The sequence below is a fragment of the Lepidochelys kempii genome, chromosome 11 (genome assembly GCF_965140285.1).
Source record: "Lepidochelys kempii isolate rLepKem1 chromosome 11, rLepKem1.hap1, whole genome shotgun sequence".
In the NCBI taxonomy this organism is placed as follows: domain Eukaryota; kingdom Metazoa; phylum Chordata; order Testudines; family Cheloniidae; genus Lepidochelys; species Lepidochelys kempii.
Genome location: NC_136390.1, coordinates 18,484,932 through 18,502,791, shown reverse-complemented (window position 1 = coordinate 18,502,791; position 17,860 = coordinate 18,484,932). Strand labels below are relative to the sequence as shown.

Genomic DNA, 17,860 nt, shown 5'->3' with positions numbered 1-17,860 from the left:
ACACATTTTGGCCAGTGCAAACCTCCCAGAGTTTAAGTGTGAGTGATGCACATATAATTGTGGTGTGGTTGGAGGGTTTTGCTGCTCCCATATTTTGCAGCTGCTCTACATTTTGCAATGAAATCCTAGCTCTATTGAAGTCAATGACAGTTTTGCCGTAGACCTCAATGGACAAAGATTTCCTCCATGTCATTCAAGGCTGTAAGTTTTGGTGCTCCATGTATTGTCTGGTAAGGGGTTGGAGACCCAAACTTATATGTACCCCATTAATGACAAATTATTTGTTACCACTATACTACTTTTAGGAAGAGGAATGCACAAACACTTTCTGAAGACCAGAACTCAAATTCTAGCTCAGTGAAGACTGAAAATAAATATGGTGATCTCATCTTGGCTACTGTTTGCTCACTTCACAAAGCCACCACACAACAGCCAATCTCTCCTCACTCAAGTGCCAGCATTGGGATAGCAGCTACATGCTGTAAATCATGACCAAGATGCACTGTCAGAGTAATATGAAGAAATTTGCACAATGCCTAGCTTATATATTAGTGCTAGTTGTCTCTCACTTTCACAAGCAAAAAATTCACTTAGGACTTGATCCAAAGCCCACTGAAGTCAATGGAAAAATTCTGATAGACATCACTGGGCTTTGGAATAGACTCTTAAATGTAATGTCAAATTTTACTCCTATTAAGACAATGTCAAATGTCTCTGTAGACCTTGATGGGAGCAAATGGGGGCCGTTAAGTACTGAGCACCTGCAAAACCTAGCAAAATAAGAGCTGCAAACTTATACTTTGAATTCTCATTTTAACAGGTGTTTGTTTGTACCTTAAGATGCTGTACTTTCTTTATATGCAAGAGTCCAAGTAATAGCAAAATAAAATCTGAAAAACTGAAATTTGTAGCATCTTTGAGCATGCTAGTTTGCATCTAAACTTTATAGAACATAACTTTGCATAGTATTTCTAGACTTTGTATTAGATATTAGTCTATGTATTAGTCACATATTTAGATAAAATATAATAAATATTTCTGGTCATTAGATATCATTGAGTTTATTCTTTCTAACTTACAGTTAAAGTCTGATATCTTTTAATAAGATATTAAAGATGAGTTAGGGTTTCCTTTTGCAGAAATACAAGCTGAATCATTCATTGACTTTTGTTATAGTACAAAGATTCCTTTATCCAGAACACTGTCCACCACTGAAACACAGAACATAATCTGTCAGAGTATCAGAAGCTGTGAGATAAGGTGCCTCACACTTAAATTGTATCTCAATGGAAAAAAGAGAATAGAAAAGTGGAAACTGGGTCTTTTAAAGATTAATTTTTTGGTAGGATTTTTTCTAAAAATCAAGAAAGTAAGAATTTATTGATGAACTATTATAGAAATAGCTTTAAAAATAGCTACTGTATTTTACAGGTTGCCCTTTATGAAAACATAGGGCTTTTTTTCATCATAGTTTGTTCATGTTATAAGAAAAAGGATAGAAAATACTTTTTCAGGCCAGTCTAACTTTATCAAAATTATTTTATTCAGCAGTGAAATAAGTATATGCAGGAGAACAAATATTATGTTTTCCATAAAATGATCTTGATAAAATAAATTATCAATTTTATATTGAATAGAAATATATTTCTCATAAACCTGAATACAAGCAACAGCAGCTATTTAAGTATGTCTAAAATGTATTTCAGTTAATTTATCTGATATTTCCAAATGTAAAATATAATTTTGTATTGTACTCTGTGCAATGCAGGGCTCTACAGTGGTGCTTTATATTGCCATATATTTAAAAAGAGTTAAAAATAGATGAGTTATTGCAATGATAGTTTAACCCAAGCTTTACAGTGAACACATTACAGCATTGAATATTATTTAAAACGGTGAACTTTAATCTTAATTTTAATCTTAATTAATTAATTTTAATAATTTTAATCTTAATTTTAATTTTAATCTGAGTTACTAAGTATGTTCACAGAAAGGTACCACTTATTCATTATTTGTGAAACTTAGGGATTTCATTTGATATAGCAATAAAAGAAATAGATTTCAGGTAGCATCAGCAGCAAATACATTTTTTAATATTAAGTTGTTTTCTTTTTAGTCTGGAACAAACTTTAGAAATGCATTTTTTTTTGGCGTTTTGTGATACTGCAGACAGAAAATGAACATTCTTGTAAATATACTATATGTGAATTAATAGATTGAACCGTCCAAACCTTCACTGGAAAACAAAAGTTTACTGTTAGTATGTGAACAGACTGGAAGAGTGTGGCATCTGTGTCTTGATTAATAACTACCAGGCATATTGTGTTCAGACAGATGGTGGGCACAGAATGCCAAAGTCAGAGATCAAATAGCAACTGATATAATGACTAGTAACTTTTGAACAGTTACAATTTTATAAAGAAATAGCACAATAAACAGAGAATTTACATCCACGAATGTATCTTCAAAAGCAGGAATGTTACAAAATAACACTGCTTGTAAAAATATCATTAAATTGTGAATTTATGATAAAGTAGATGGAGGTTGATATCCTGCCGCTACTGAAGTCAATGGGAGTTTTACCATTGTTTTCAGTGAAGCCAGGATTTCATCTTGAGTGTTTATTAACTTAATATCTGTTGCTCTGTTATGAAACATGCTCAACAAAGCTTTGAACCTATGGTTAAAAAGAAATTGGTCTTGTTGTAGATCCTTTCCTACTCAAGGTATTCAAACTGCTTCCTAAAGTCAATGAATGAAATGCCTGATCCAGAGGAAAGACTCCTATTGATGACAATAGGCTTTTGGATCAGGCTGTAAATGATGATGTAGTAAGTATATTAGCTATTGTGTGTTCAGCACCAGCTCACATAAAGTTTTGGACTTAGGCCCTATTTTACCGAGAGACAGTGTTGGCTCAGGCACCAGGGAGTCTGGTGGCACCTTAAAGACTATCAGGCACCAGGGTTATCTCTTTTAGAAAATTTCCATCGCTGTACAGTAACATGCACCTGGAAAGACAGCAATAGACAAAGACTTGAATGTTTCATCAGAAAGATAACAGCATTCCTCCCAGAACTGTACTGAACTGTCAGCAACAGGTATGAACCACATTTCGTGAACAGATTTAAACCTTTGATTTCTGGACCAGAGATGAAAAGGATACCAACAAAACAATACTGACTTTTTAATAGCCTCATTCAACAAGTCATACATTGGGGCTTCCATACTACATAGAATATTGGTTCTGGAGTTTGGGAGAGGATGTTCTATTCTCAGTACCTTGTGCAGAATTCCAACATATTTTGCAGAGTCAGGCCATAAGATATTAAGTTACATGGAATCTCTTTTACATCCACTTATGTTTTGTTAAAATGTGGGTAACACTTTTGCAGTAGCCTAGTTTCTGATGCTGAAATGACAAAATATAATGCTGGGGAGTCCCTTATGTATTTCAGGCACAACCAACACACTCACAGGAACACACACAGAGACTGGAGTCTTTGGTTATGGGTAGCGTTTATTGTAGCAGAAGCTCAGCTGCACCCTGCAGAAGCATAGCTGTACCACACTCATTTCCCTCCCACATATTCCGAGGATCGAGCTCAGTGGTTCTCTTGTGTTTCCCCTTTATTGTAATCATCTGCCCTCCCCCTCCCTAGGTGGGAAGTCCTGGTTTCGGTGTTGGCCCAATAATTGCCCTCTAATCACCCTGCTAAATCCCCTGCCATACCTTTGTCGCCTTACAAGGGGCTGTTTTTGAGCACTTGGCTATTTTTTTCAGTGAACACCTGTAGGCTTGTGGTTTGGGTTTTTTTTCCCCCATGTTCGTCTCTGCCAGCACTTTACCAGGCAGACTCGATGAAGCCTAGAGATAACTCCCCACATATAAAATATTGATTTCTACGTCTAAAATATACACTTTTGCACCAACAGTTATTTTATGTATTGCTTTATGTCAGTACTGTAATTTCTGATAACTGTAGTGTCAGCTTTTTTCAGGTGGTCTGCATTAACTTTATGAAGTGTACATTATTTTATGATATTTAACTGCTGTACAAAAGATTTGTTGATTAAAAGGAGAGAAATATATTGAGTTTTCCTTTGTGGTAGGTCATATTAAATTCTGAATTTAATATAGACTTTTTAATTTATGAAAGATTTATATAGGCAATTCAAGCAGAAAAGTGGTTTTAATTCTGTTTTGTCTCACAGTCATAACTTGTAATCAGGAATACTATTTTCATAGTATGTTTTGAAAAAATGTTTTTCAAGCACTTTAAATCCCTAGAAGGTGATATATATACAAAACACAATGCTATTAAAGATAAATTTATAGTGATTTTATTAAAGATAAAGTCCTAATTTGTGAACAACTATACAATGGCTTTTTAAAAAGAGAAATAAATATGAATTTTGTATTATTGGTCACTGAACTATATTGCTTTGTATTATTACAATAAATATGTATTGTTGCAAGTTGTGAAACTCTTGTAGCTTTTCAAAATGCAGATAAGATACTGAAAGAAATGAATCAGTCATACAAAATTCTAGAAACAAACAAACAAGTAATCTTCTTTACAGTATTAATACTTATGTTATAATCAAATAACCAAAAATGAGAGTAAAGCAAGAACTAGCTAATAGTCTGTTGGGTAGAAAAGGATTCCTTTCACTCAGTGACAGGTGCATTATTGTACAACTATGTGTGTTTCTTCATCTTTCTGAAGCATCAAATATTGGACATTGTTGGAGGCAGGATACTGCACTGGATAGACAAATGATTTGATCTCATATGACAAAATCTTTTTATTTCAGCCTTCTGTACAATTGAAAACAGACAACTATCGCGCCATTAATCAACATATGACTTTGGGATTAATGTAGAACTATATTTTTCTAGACTCAGATTCAGTTGGTTTCATTGTTTTTTTTTATCATTTTGCATTTCTCACTCTTCAGGGTGAGATGACAGCAGCATCTTTCTGGCCCAGATAGTAGCTATTCTCTGTGGCAATTCTTTAGAATATGGTGCACTCTGTAAGGCACAGATTTTCCTTTGGCTTTTATCAGACCCTTCCATGCTTTTATACAATGGTTCATAAAAAAGTGTGCTAGAGACAGCAAATGGAGACTGAGATGGGGAACACAGACAATGGACAGAATTCAAAGGGAAAATGCATTGTTTGTGCATCCTGGGCAGTATGGTCTCTCACGCCCATGGTGGCTTGTCCATAGCCTCATGAACTTCTACTAATAGCCAATCCACTGGCACCATTGCCAACCATTACCAGAGGGCATAGATGGCCACGTAATCATCAGATCCATATAATAGAAAGATGACTCAGCTTTTTCACAGTCTTTAATTTTGCAAACTGCTTGTTCACAATATCCATCAACCACCTGATTGTTGGACCAAAACAGCATCTTACCACCTGCCTTTATCCTGTAAAAATACCCTTCTATTATAAGGTGGAAGCTCTTCCAGGTAGCGACTGTCTTTTTGTTATGTATATGTCCAGTGCCTAGCACAATGGATCTGAGGCCTCAAGACCCTACTGCAATACATACAATACATAAAATAAGTAAAACTCCTCTTCCTATGACTTTCATCTGAAGGCTGCGGTCATAACGCTGAGCAACAGCTGTGTTTATAGTATATCCTGAAACTCATGTCAGAGGTGCCACAGAACACCTGCTCACCTGGGTCAGATGATATGCAACCTGGGATATCCAACTTGGATATGCAACCAGCCATATGTCAGGTCCTTCTTAATTTCCTGAATAATGGGAATGCAATGGTGGGTACATTTGACACCAACAATGTCTGTGACCAAACTGCTGCAAAAGGCCTTGCCTGCAGCCACTGCCCTACATAAAGTTCCTGAAGGTTCTTAATCTTACAACCTATCCTTTTCTAAAGCCTTGGCTATTATTTACAGTGGCGTCCTCGTTTTGTACAGGGTCAAACAAGCTTCACTTACCATGGAATCTAATTCTACCCAGAGGAATCATAGCACTGCATGGAACCTCCTTTTTGTCCCTCACCGCAGGAATTCTTAGCTCTGTTGGCACTGTCTGTAATGCCCCCATTAGACACTGACAAACTTGCCTTTCGTTCTTTCCTCCTAAAAGGAAACAGGGTGTAATGCAAGATCCATTCCTTTTCTTGCCAGCTTTTTCCTGTGATGCCAAATGAAAAACTTGTCAAAGGTGTCAAAGTCAGAGGAAAAACAGGAGTATTCAACAGGGAAGACTTTCTGCACACAATATTCCCAGTATGTCATGTCTCAAGCCACTGTATACCAATTGAGAGCAGAGAATCAGTTTCAGCAGGATTCAGTTACCACTCTATAGTCAAGTTCTGCCTTTATCTTTAAGAAATCCCAGGTTATTCAGGTGTAGCACAGTAAATCATTATCTCTCTCCTAATTGGTCCATAGTTTCAACTCTGTGCAACATCTGTAATCTATAGAGTATCTGAATCTGTGCCTTTTCCCAATTGCATACTATTAGATCCTCCTCACATCTAGCCAAGAATATAATTTCTTAAAGAGGGGTGGGGGGGAAGGAATCCAGAAATTTTGGTAAAATTGTTGTCAGAGATATTTCAAGAGGGATAGCTATGTTTGTTTCACAGATGCGTCTGAGGGGTGGGAGGTGTTCTCCCCCCCCCCCTTTTTTTTTTTTTTTTTGAGAGGAGTGGAAGGGAGACAATGACCACAGGACAATCTGGGTAGCAGAGAAATGTGCATAGAGAAAAAAGACTTTGAACTTTCCTATGTTGCAAAAATTCTCCCTTCCTCTCTGTTTGGGAATATTGTAAAGGTAATACTTAACTTTATGTGGAGCTGAGAAAAGAGCCTTGCCCTATTATATAGCTAACAGCAGTGGGTTTGGAAATGACTTGTTTGATATCAGATGATAGGAGAAAAGGAATGTGTGCAGTGGGGTACATGTTGATGGAAATAAAATTTGTGAGCTCACCCCAACGAATCTAAATGCCTGGATGAAAATGAAAATTAGTGGCCAGACAATGTATTATTGCATCTCTCTGTAGATACAGAAAGACTCCATTGGGGAAATTGAGGAAGAGGTTTTGTGTGAAGTTCTTAGTACAGTACCAAGAGTGTGCTAAGACATGAAGGCAAAGGCCCTTTTCTAAGGAGTTTAAACAGTTACTTTGGTTTTGCCTTTTAGGCAGGTAGCATCAGTGTCCAGACTACGGCCAAATGAACAATCTGCTTCTTTTCCAAATGAAAGACAGAATTCAAGATTAATCAGTATACGTCATTACCTTTTTTCTTGAAGAAAGAGGAAAACATAAGACACCTGCATGATTTTGAGCTCAACCTTCTGGTGCAAGGAACTTGCTCAGAATCTAACATTTTGAAATCCCTTATAGGATTAGCTGCCCTTCAAAAAATAAAAGTACAGATTCAGCAAAGTAAGTTACATTTTAAAAGATTACTTTTACAGTAAAGTTATGTATTTCTATAATATAGACTACACAAACAGGATCCAGTCAAGTGGCTAAGCCTCAAAATTAGCCTTTTGTTGTCAAATTTATATTTGGTCTTCTTCCGGTTTGCTTGCTGCCTTCTTCATGTTCAGTATTCTTTAGTCAGACCACCATCCCTCTGTCTTTTTGTGTGTAGTGTATCTGTGAATGAAAGAGACAAAGAGGAGCAATGATAGTCAAACACAAAAAAGAAACAAGGGAGAATTAGGTTTTTCATCTTTTTTCGTGTTTAGTCAATGTGGTCAATCTTTGGGTGAAATCCTGGCCCTACTGAAGTCAAGAGTAAAATTCCCATTGACTTGAGTGGGGTCAGGACTTAAATCCTTTGTTTTATTTCCCCTTGCATTATCAATTCTAATTGGTCAGTTTAGCCACAACAAAGGACATAACAATGGCCTTACTGGGTCAGACCAATGATCCATCTAGCCCAGGATCCTGTCTTCTGACAGTGGCCAATGCCAAGTGCCCCAGAGGGAAGGAACAGAAAAGGCCATCATCAAATGATCCATCCCCTGTCATCCACTCCCAGCTTCTGGCAGTCAGAGGTTAGGGACACCTGGTTGCATCGCTGACCATCTTGGCTAATAGCCATTGATGAACTTATACTCCATGAACTTATCTAATTCTTTTTTGAACCCAGTTATATTTTTGGTCCTCACAACATCCCCTGTCTACGAGTTCCACAGGTTGACTGTGTATTATATGAAGAAATACTTCCTTTTACTTGTTTTCAACCTGCTGCCTGTTCATTACATTGGGTGACCCCTGGTTCTTGTGTTATGTGAAAGAGTAAATAACACCTCCTTATTCAGTTTCTCAAAATCATTCGTGATTTTACAGTAGAACCTCAGAGCTACGAACACCTCGGTAATGGAGGTTGTTCATAACTTTGAAATGTTCGTAACTTTGAACAAAACAATGTGGCTATTCTTTCAAAAGTTTACAACTGAACATTGGCTTAATATGACTTAATACAGCTTTGAAACTTTACTATGCAGAAGAAAAAATTCTCCTTTTAACCATCTTAGTGTAAGTGAAACAAACACAGAAACAGTTTCCTTACCTTGTCAAATTTTTTTTTTAAAAAAAACCTTCGGTCTCTGCTGCTGCCTGATTGTGTACTTCTGGCTCCCAATGAGGTGTGTGGTTGATTGGTCGATCATCTTTCCCCTTAGTCATTTCTTTTCCAAGCTGACAAGTCCCAGTCTTTTAATCGCTCTTCATTTGGAAGCTGTTCTTTACCCCTAATCATTTTTGTTTCCCTTCTCTATACTAGGGTTGCCAGGTGTCCAGTTTTCGACTGGAACACCCGGTTGAAAAGGGACCCTAGCGGGCTCCAATCAGCAGGCTTCCTACCTGGCTCTGCGCGGGTCCTAGAAGCAACAACATGTGCCTCGGCTCCTAGGTGTAGGCATGGCTAGAGTTCCAATTCTAAAATTGCTTTTTTGAGATGGGGACAACCAGAACTGCATGCAGTATTCAAGGTGTGGTTGTTCCATGGGTATATATAGTGGCATTATGATATTTTCTGTCTTATTATCTATCCCTTTCCTAATGGTTCGTAACATCCTGTTAACATTTCATTTGTTTTGATTAAGGGTTAAATAGATCTGATCTAAAGCACAACAACAAGAGAACTGAGGTGAGATGTAATTTTATGTGACATTAAATATTAAATTGAATACTGTCTTCCAAATTTCACATTATTTCTAAATTTGAAATGATAGCTCATACCTAAGTGCAGTACAGTGCAGTAACAAAACTAAAGTGCAACTATTCGTGGAAAAACTACAGTATATGTATCTGCTCTCTGCTCAGCTTTCCCAGTATAATAAGAATTGCCAGCTCTATTACACAATGGTTTCTGCAGAAACAAAATTGCCAGCTAAGTTATGTCAGATTTTTTTTGTGACATAGAAAGGTGTGGAACCTTTAAAAAGCTGTGTATGTAAGCATTTCAAGTATGTACACGCTGGATATTAAACCTCCAATTTACCTGGTGCTTTTTCTAGAATCAGCACTTATTTTTCTAGTTTGTATAGCAATTTAAAATTGAAAGCAAGCAAACCATGGAGAATACATCTTGATTTTCAGATAACTGGTTGAGCTTATAGTGCTAGCGACTAGAAAAAAAAAGTCTTGCAAACTACTAAGCGGATTTAATGTGGAAATTCATGATGAATTGTGAACAGGAAATAGTATAAACATTTTTTGCTTGCTTTTCTAATCATAGCCACACTTTACTTGTTAGACAGGAATCATATCATTCACGTTCCATGCAGCTTCCAATGCTTTAAACAGATAAAGTACACTGTATCCAAGAAAAAGAGAATCTGCTGTTTATGTGTATGCATTAATAGCAGTCACCACATAGGAATTGTCATACTGAGTCAGACCTGTGCTCCATCTACTCCAATACCAGATACTTTAGAGGAAGGTGCAAGAGAACCTATAATGGAGAATTATGGAATAAGCTGTCCATAGGGAAAAGTTTCCTCCTAACCCTTATCAATTAGTGATGGTTTTAATGCCTTGAAACTTGAAGGGTTATATCCCTTCTAAATATTATTTCAGCCCTATTGAATATCACTGTGGCTATTCTCCATTTTTCTTATAAATATCCAATCCTTTTTGAAGACTGCAAAGTTCTTGGCCTTACATTATATTTAGTGGCAATGAGTTCCACAGGTAAACTATGCATTGTGTTAAAAGTATTTGTTTATCATTTTGAATTTGTCTTTCAATTTCCTTCACTCTCTGCTTGTTTTGGTTTATTATGAAAAAAGGTAAGGAGAAGCATGACTTACCTTTTTTACCACTCATTATTTTGTATATGTATACCATCTCTTTTATTATTCTTCTGCTCTATAAACTAAGCAGTTCCAGCCTTTTCAGTCTCTCTTCATACGGACCTCTTTTCATAGTGCTAAACATATCAAGACTGTTTATAAATTGATGCTGGGAAACAGTAAGGAACCTAGAAACAAATTTTATACTGAATCATTTCACAAGGCATGAAAGAATAAAAGTAAAAAGTGCTTTGAAAAGGAACAATTCAAATTACAGAAGATGTTTAAGGAGATAATTTGTTCAGACTCAGTGTGGTTTAACTATTAATTTTATTTCATCCCTTAGGTTATACTGACCTCTAGAGCCACAAGAGTTGGGATAAATCAAACAATCCAGATAAAAGGTGTGCAGGCTAAAAGAAGAAAGAGCGTGCCAAAATTCTGAATTTTAAAGTATAGAAATTGTTCCTCACACCAGCACAGTCAAACCTTGGTTTGCCCAATGGGACAACACCAGCACTATTTTTAAATTATTGCATACAAATGAGCACATAGTGCATGCAAATAACCACTAATTGTTTCTGTGGAATTGGGTAAGTTTGTGCATTTATTTGGATATCAACACACAGCATATTCTTTGAGCTCATTTTTTCCCCATATCCTACCCCACGTACACTTTGAAATATACTTTGGGCCAAATCCTCTTCACGGTATTCATGTAAATAGTCCAAATAGGAATATACTCACATAGTTCTCCAAGCGCTGCAGAATAATACATATAGGGTAGTTCTACCTACAGGGAAAAAACAAAAAAATTTTTTTACACACAGTGTGGGCAAACTGGGTAACAATAGTTTGACCACTCATTGTAAGTGAGGCCTAACTACAGTGTAACAGGTGAAAAAAAATTGCTTCAGTCTAAGCAGGCCTTGTCTATGTAAGGGACATTTTAAAAAAAATCCATCTAGTGCTACTACCATTCTGCTGCACTAGTGGAAGCCCTAGGGTAGGCAAAGCTCTGGCAACTTCTGGCATATTTACCATTGTGTCAATTAAATCATGTGTCAATATAGTTTGGTTTATGGAAATTGGTGAGACTAGACTGGACACACGGATGAGCTGCACTGTTTCAGCTGTTTAAGGTTATAGTAACAAATCTGTTGAAGGTCTGGAAAGAATTTTCTGCATGGATAAAACAGCTTCAATTAAGACATCAGACTTCTATAGTTTTGTGGTTGAAAGCTTTTTTTACAGCTTAAACTAGATTTATATTCCATGGCATCATGACTATTAGCATTACTTGAAAAATCACTAGTTACAATACATTCTTGGAACCAGAATAAAGACACAAATTTAAGTTCAAGGCTTGTTCTCTCATTGGGAAAGTGCACAGCAAATGTCATAAATTCTGGGTTATCAAAACACTGATTATCTTTTGAATTTTTACAGCAAACACACAGAAATCATAGCTCAAACACAGAGTTAACCAGTAACATCTTATGATGATTTTTATAAGTGTGTGTACAAGGGCTTACTATTTTATTTTGAGATATGTAGTGACGTGCTTCTTATCAAATAATTCATCTTTCCCTAGTGCTAAATGCATAGAAATACAGAATGAGATACACATATCAAATAGGTCATTATAGCTATCAACTATCTTTGCATTTTATGTGTTGATATTGGACCTGAAGTTGAGTTAATACTGAGAATTTGCCAAAGAATACAGTTGGGCATATTTTCTTGCTTAAAACCATTGGGTATTTCTTCAAAATTGTGTATTTGATCTCCCAAATACAAAGCCTATTACTAATAGTTTGTTCTGGAACTTACAGTTTCACCTGGCACCAGTGACATTTCAACCTATAAGAACAGTTCAACTTACTCCTTTACAGGACAATAAAGTCAACACAAACACCGATAGCAACAATATTTTGAGTATTACAAATTCTGTACCTATACCTATAAAACCATATATCAAACTTTACCAGCCTCAATCAGCCAACCCGTAGCAAAGGCAGGCTAAAAAGTGACCAGAACAGGCTCCTACTAGTGTTTCTGATAGCTCCACTTCAACAGGAAACCTGGACTCATTCAGAATGGATAACTATTACAAATGCTCCAGAGACTTGAAAGAACAAGCAAGTGAAGTAAAATTAAAATGCAGTGAAGCTGATGTAAGTATTAAAACTGAGCAGGCTGACTTTGAAAAATATCAGCTTTCAATAACCTATGAAAATTCAGATATTGTGAACACAGCCAGTGTTTTTGATGACAGTCATGCTTACTGCAACTCAAGTGAAGTGACAAACATCAAAGAGAACTGTGAAATATTTGCAGGTCAGTGTCCTGCATCAAGCAATGCAGACAGTGTAAGAGCTGGAAACTGCGAGAGAAATTTAGCACCAAGGAGTGCCATTAGAACTTATCTAGAGGAAGTAGATGTTTCAGGGGTGATCCCCGCTCATAGCTGGTGTGCGGATGTAGACACTGTGAATGCTGTGCTTGAAAATCATGGTTTAGACTCAAGCTGCAAAAATGAAGTAGTAGAATCATATCATATGCTAGAAGATAAATCTGTAACTAAAATCATTCCGCACTTTTCTGCTGGGAAAACAGAAAACAGTGTTTCTCCAGTAGTCTTTGGAACAACTGAAAAAATAGCAATTTCAGAAGCAACGGAAACAAAAATCAATAAACTGGTACCTCTTGTCCATATTACACTATCTGAACATGAGCCACCTAGGACACCACAGGTTGCCAAATGTCCCACCAGAAAAAAGGATGTCATCCGTAGCATGCCTCCTAACATGAGTTACAGCTTCAACATACTTGCTTACAAAGAAAATGACAATAAAATAAAAACTAATAGAAATAAATCTGCTTCAAAGACTATAATGAGTAGCAAAGTACCTCAAGATTTCTCTGTTTCTGATGAGAGTTCCACAAAATGTAACACACACAATACCAACCTCAAGAACCAGATTTTCCCTTCTGTAGGACTGTCTCATGTGGAATCTGAGGCTTCCTCAAAGCTTCATAAAAAAAGACCTCAGATGAAGAACTACCATGTTCTTCAGAGTGCTCAGAAATCTAAAAAGCAAATATTTCCTTATATCTGCAAAAGTTCAAGCAGCTTAAAGAAACATGTTACTCCACTTTCTGTTCCACGAACACAGCCTGCCTCAGATTTCTTGAATCTGAAATATAGTGACATGTTCAAGGAAATAAATTCAAATGACAAAGGCCCAGGGATTTATGAAATGTTTGGGACTCCCATATATTCCCAAGTGCGTGGACTTGGTCAACATGAAAGCAGATTTTACAGGGAAGTTTGTTTTGCTCCACCTGGGAGATACACTGCTAATAAACGTAAATCTAACTGCACTAATGAGAGAGACAGCAGCAGAATAAGAAGCACCCAGAAAAGAACACATTCTAAACCCAAGAACACAATTGCCATTAAACAAAAGCACAAAGACTTAACACCAAAAGACAGAAGTTCTGAGTTAAGAGATAGCAACGCGGAGCTGGATGATGTTGTAATAATTTCTGGTCCAGATTGGCAAATAAAGACTTCAAGAAGCATGCCATTGTTTGATGAAGATGAAGGTCAGCAGTTTCTGTTTTTGGAGGAGTTTTCACAAGTCACTAAACAAAATGAAATAATTCTAAATTCAAACTTGTCAACTATTAAAGAAGTCCCTTTGGAGCAGTCTTCAGATAATAAAGATGTGGCTAACAATCAGATACTTGCAACCAATGTCCACAATTTTTGGCAGGTTGATGATAAACATCATTCAGAATGTGTTGCTTTAGTGAGCAGTTTACTAACGACAGATCACAATAACAAGTGTGTAGTCCAAGGAAGAGTGGATATGGATGACTCCATGAATCTGGAAGCAAACCAGAACTTCTGCAAATCTATAGATAAATATGAAGCACTGTTTGCATTGTCTTTTCCAGACAGAGCAGACTGTGCATCTTCTCAACGAAAACTAGATCAGAGTTGGACACACATGTCTGAAAATAGTAATTCAGAAAATGCATCAACTCAGCAGCCAACAAACCAGACTTTAAATGCTGTAAGCCCAGTTTTCCAGACTTATCAAAACATTCTGGACTGTGCAGATAATGAAGAACTGACTGATGAGTTGCTTTGTTGCCTGGCGGTAGAGCTGCTAGCACTTGATGAAAAAGATACTGCCTCTTCCAGAATACCTACAAAGAATACAGGTTCTCAAACACAAAATGTATTTGCTAACGAAGAAAGAGGCAGTGTGAATGAAGATGACAAAGTAGTAGCAATTGCAGAGGAACAGGTAAAAACAAATTTCCCATATCTTGCTAATTGTTTTCCCATGCTGTAGCAACACCACCAGCATGGAAAAACCGATGAGCCCTCATATTAGTCAAGCAGATCGTAGCCTGTCCACATCCAGAATTTTTGTGCCCAGTTCATCCTCATCCTGGTGTGCAGACAGACTTGCCCTTAGAGATTTTCCAAAACTAGAAAACTGTATGGTTAGCCTACACTCCTTTGACTACCTAGTCACTTTCTCAGAATCTCAGTAAGCAATTAGGATCAGCAGAGTATCCATCTTGAAGACCAACAGAAGTGACAAATAAGTCTGACCAACAGTGACAATATTCCAGGATGAAAGGAGTAATTATGGAGAAACTAAGATGAGCAAGGCTAAAATAATGAGCAGTGATAAACTAGGGAAATGGGGTCAAGAAAAGGGACAAGAGATATTTCTGCCACAGGAACAAACCCATAGATTTCTTTGGGCCAAGGCAAAAGCACTGGCTCTCTAACCGTAAGTACTACAAGTGGTGCCTGCCTTCCACAGAGGGCCACCTCCTCCTTTTAGATCTATGTTAGCCATCAGATAGCTGCCCTAGAAATGGCCATAAGTGTTGGCTTACCATAGAAGATTGAAATGAGTTTAAATTGGGAAAAATAAAATAAAAGTAAGAGAGCTCTATTAGGGAGGGAGTAGAGCATATTTGCTAGGACACTGAACTAGGCCTCAAGAGACCTGGGTTCTCTTCTGAGCTTAGCCACTAACCTGCTGTGTGACCTTGTGCAAGTCATTTCACCTCTCTACTGCTTCCCCCCTGCCCCATCCCCTTTGTAACTTCAGGGCAGTAATTATTTTTCACTGTGTGTGGGTGCACTGCTTAGCACAATAGGGCACTGATACGTAGGCGCTACTGTGACAAAAAATAGTAAATACCCCCCCACCTGACAGATTTCACTTTCCCGTCTCATAAGAACCATGGGTAGATAGGGAAACTATTTCCCTTCATTCTGAAATGCCCCTTCCAAATTAGCTCCATCTTGTTTTAGAGCAATTGTTCTGGAGGAAGCCATGTCTAGGGCAGGGATATATTTAAATGTATTATCTAGTCCAAGGCTAGTGTCAGGTTGATTCTTCGTATTAGTTAAATGTAGGTCCTTGAGAACTAGGGTGACAGACAAGGGGATACCCTTTTATCACTCTTTCTTCCCAGATGGATTTCCTAGCATGCTTTCTCACTGGCATTCAATAGTGCCTAGGTATCATACTTACACATTACTTAAAAGTACTTCTTACATAGTATTGTCGTTGTGCCTATGGGGTGACCATGAGCCTTGTAATTTGACTTCTCTAAAGAAATATTATAAAGAAGAAGAATTTCAGATTATCATTTTTTAAAACATGTGAATAACATTAAAATGAAGGCTTTATCTTCCTTTCTCCTCTGACCCACCCTCACCGTGACTTCCACCTCTCTAGCAGAGTTACAGTAAAGCTTTCCTGGCACCAAAGAGGGAAAGTGACTTGTTGAACTTCAACGAATCTACTGCATTTCCAGAAAGCAGTCTAGGTCATAAGGATCCTATCACATGGACTAGAGGTGAAATCCTTGGAAAGGGAGCCTATGGCACTGTAAGTTAAAGTCTGAATATTTTTAAAAATATGCATTTGCCTCAAACGACATAATTTCTTTATAACTATTTCCCCCATTATCCCATTTATTGTATGTGTCAAAATATTTTGGATTATATAGATGAGTTCTAGATCAACTTCCATAATACATTTATTTTTTAAAAAGCCTGTCTTTAATTCATATTTAATTTTTTTCAAATACTGGTTTGATTGCAGGTGTACTGTGGTCTGACAAGCCAAGGACAATTAATAGCAGTGAAACAAGTTGCTTTGGATACCTCAGATAAAGTCACGACAGAAAAGGAGTATCAGAAGTTGCAAGAAGAAGTTGACCTGTTGAAAACACTAAAGCATATCAACATTGTAACCTATTTAGGAACATGTTTAAAAGATAACATTGTAAGCATTTTCATGGAGTTTGTTCCTGGTGGCTCAATTTCTAGTATTATTAATCGTTTTGGGCCATTGCCAGAAATTGTCTTCTGTAAATATACAAAACAAATTCTACAAGGGATTGCATATTTACATAAAAACTGTGTGGTACACAGAGATATCAAAGGCAATAATGTTATGCTTATGCCAAATGGTGTAATAAAGCTGATTGACTTTGGATGTGCAAAGCGTTTAGCATGGGTAAGCCTGAGTGGCACACACAGTGAAATGCTCAAGTCTGTGCATGGGACTCCATATTGGATGGCACCAGAAGTAATAAATGAATCTGGATATGGAAGAAAATCAGACATCTGGAGTATTGGATGCACTGTATTTGAGATGGCAACGGGTAAACCACCTCTGGCTTCCATGGATAGGCTAGCAGCTATGTTTTACATTGGAGCCTATAGAGGCCTGATGCCTTCTTTACCTGACCATTTCTCAGGAAAAGCAGCAGACTTTGTCTATGTATGCTTAACCAGGTAAGTAGTTTTTTTAGTTTATATATATTAGTTTGAAATAACCACTTCTGATCTTTGATGCAGTTTCTCAAAGTGTTTGACTGTTACTGATCATCAGTGGAAGCTTGGGTTATCTCCTATAAGTTAAAATGCCTATTTAAGGTTTCATTTACTTAGCATTCCAAGAAGGCTTGAAGTAATACTAAATATGAAGGTTTCAAACTCCATAGTGCCATTTATCAAAAGTTATGAACTTCTTGTTTTTTTGGGTCTTGTTCCCCATCAAATCCTGGCCTCACTATTTATATGGAGCTATAGCATGCCATGTTTCTTTAGGCAAATCTCCTGAGTTCAGTGGAGACACCTTAAAAATGCCCTCAGTGCCAGGATCTGACTTAGGGCTAGCAAAGGGAAACAACTTACAAGACTGGGTCATAAATGAGGGAGCCCTCACATAACTATTTACTTTTCTATTAGAAAATTTTTTAGCCACTACCACTCTAGAAAATATGTTCTCTTTCTGAAACAGAGAGCACATTCCATATAAGTCATTCAGCAGCCCTGGGTGTTGTTTTGCAATGTTTACTTTAAAAAAAGTTTAAATTATTTTGAGATTTTTAAACAGTTTACTCCCAACACAAACAGAAAAGTTACATTTGAAAGGGTAGGAATAGCACAACAGACAGTTTCCTGCTGTCTGCAGACATTCCAGTGAAATTA

At 37.0% G+C, this 17,860-nt stretch overlaps 1 protein-coding gene across 6 annotated transcripts in view; it reads left to right on the top strand.

The window, feature by feature from the left end:
- Positions 1 to 17,860, top strand: part of MAP3K19 (mitogen-activated protein kinase kinase kinase 19) — a 29,627-nt gene that overhangs the window by 8,195 nt on the left and 3,572 nt on the right. For 3 of the 6 annotated variants that reach the window (XM_073305319.2, XM_078847916.1, XM_073305321.2), the window contains exons 3-5: positions 12,147 to 14,633; positions 16,095 to 16,247; positions 16,464 to 17,161. In XM_073305319.2, the coding sequence (XP_073161420.2) occupies positions 12,411 to 14,633; positions 16,095 to 16,247; positions 16,464 to 17,161 (3,074 nt within the window). In that variant the 5' untranslated portion in view covers positions 12,147 to 12,410. Of the gene's footprint in view, positions 1 to 10,500; positions 10,905 to 11,943; positions 14,634 to 16,094; positions 16,248 to 16,463; positions 17,162 to 17,860 lie in introns of those variants that run through there. The other 3 variants (XM_073305318.2, XM_078847915.1, XM_073305322.2) reach the window with 3 other exon arrangements.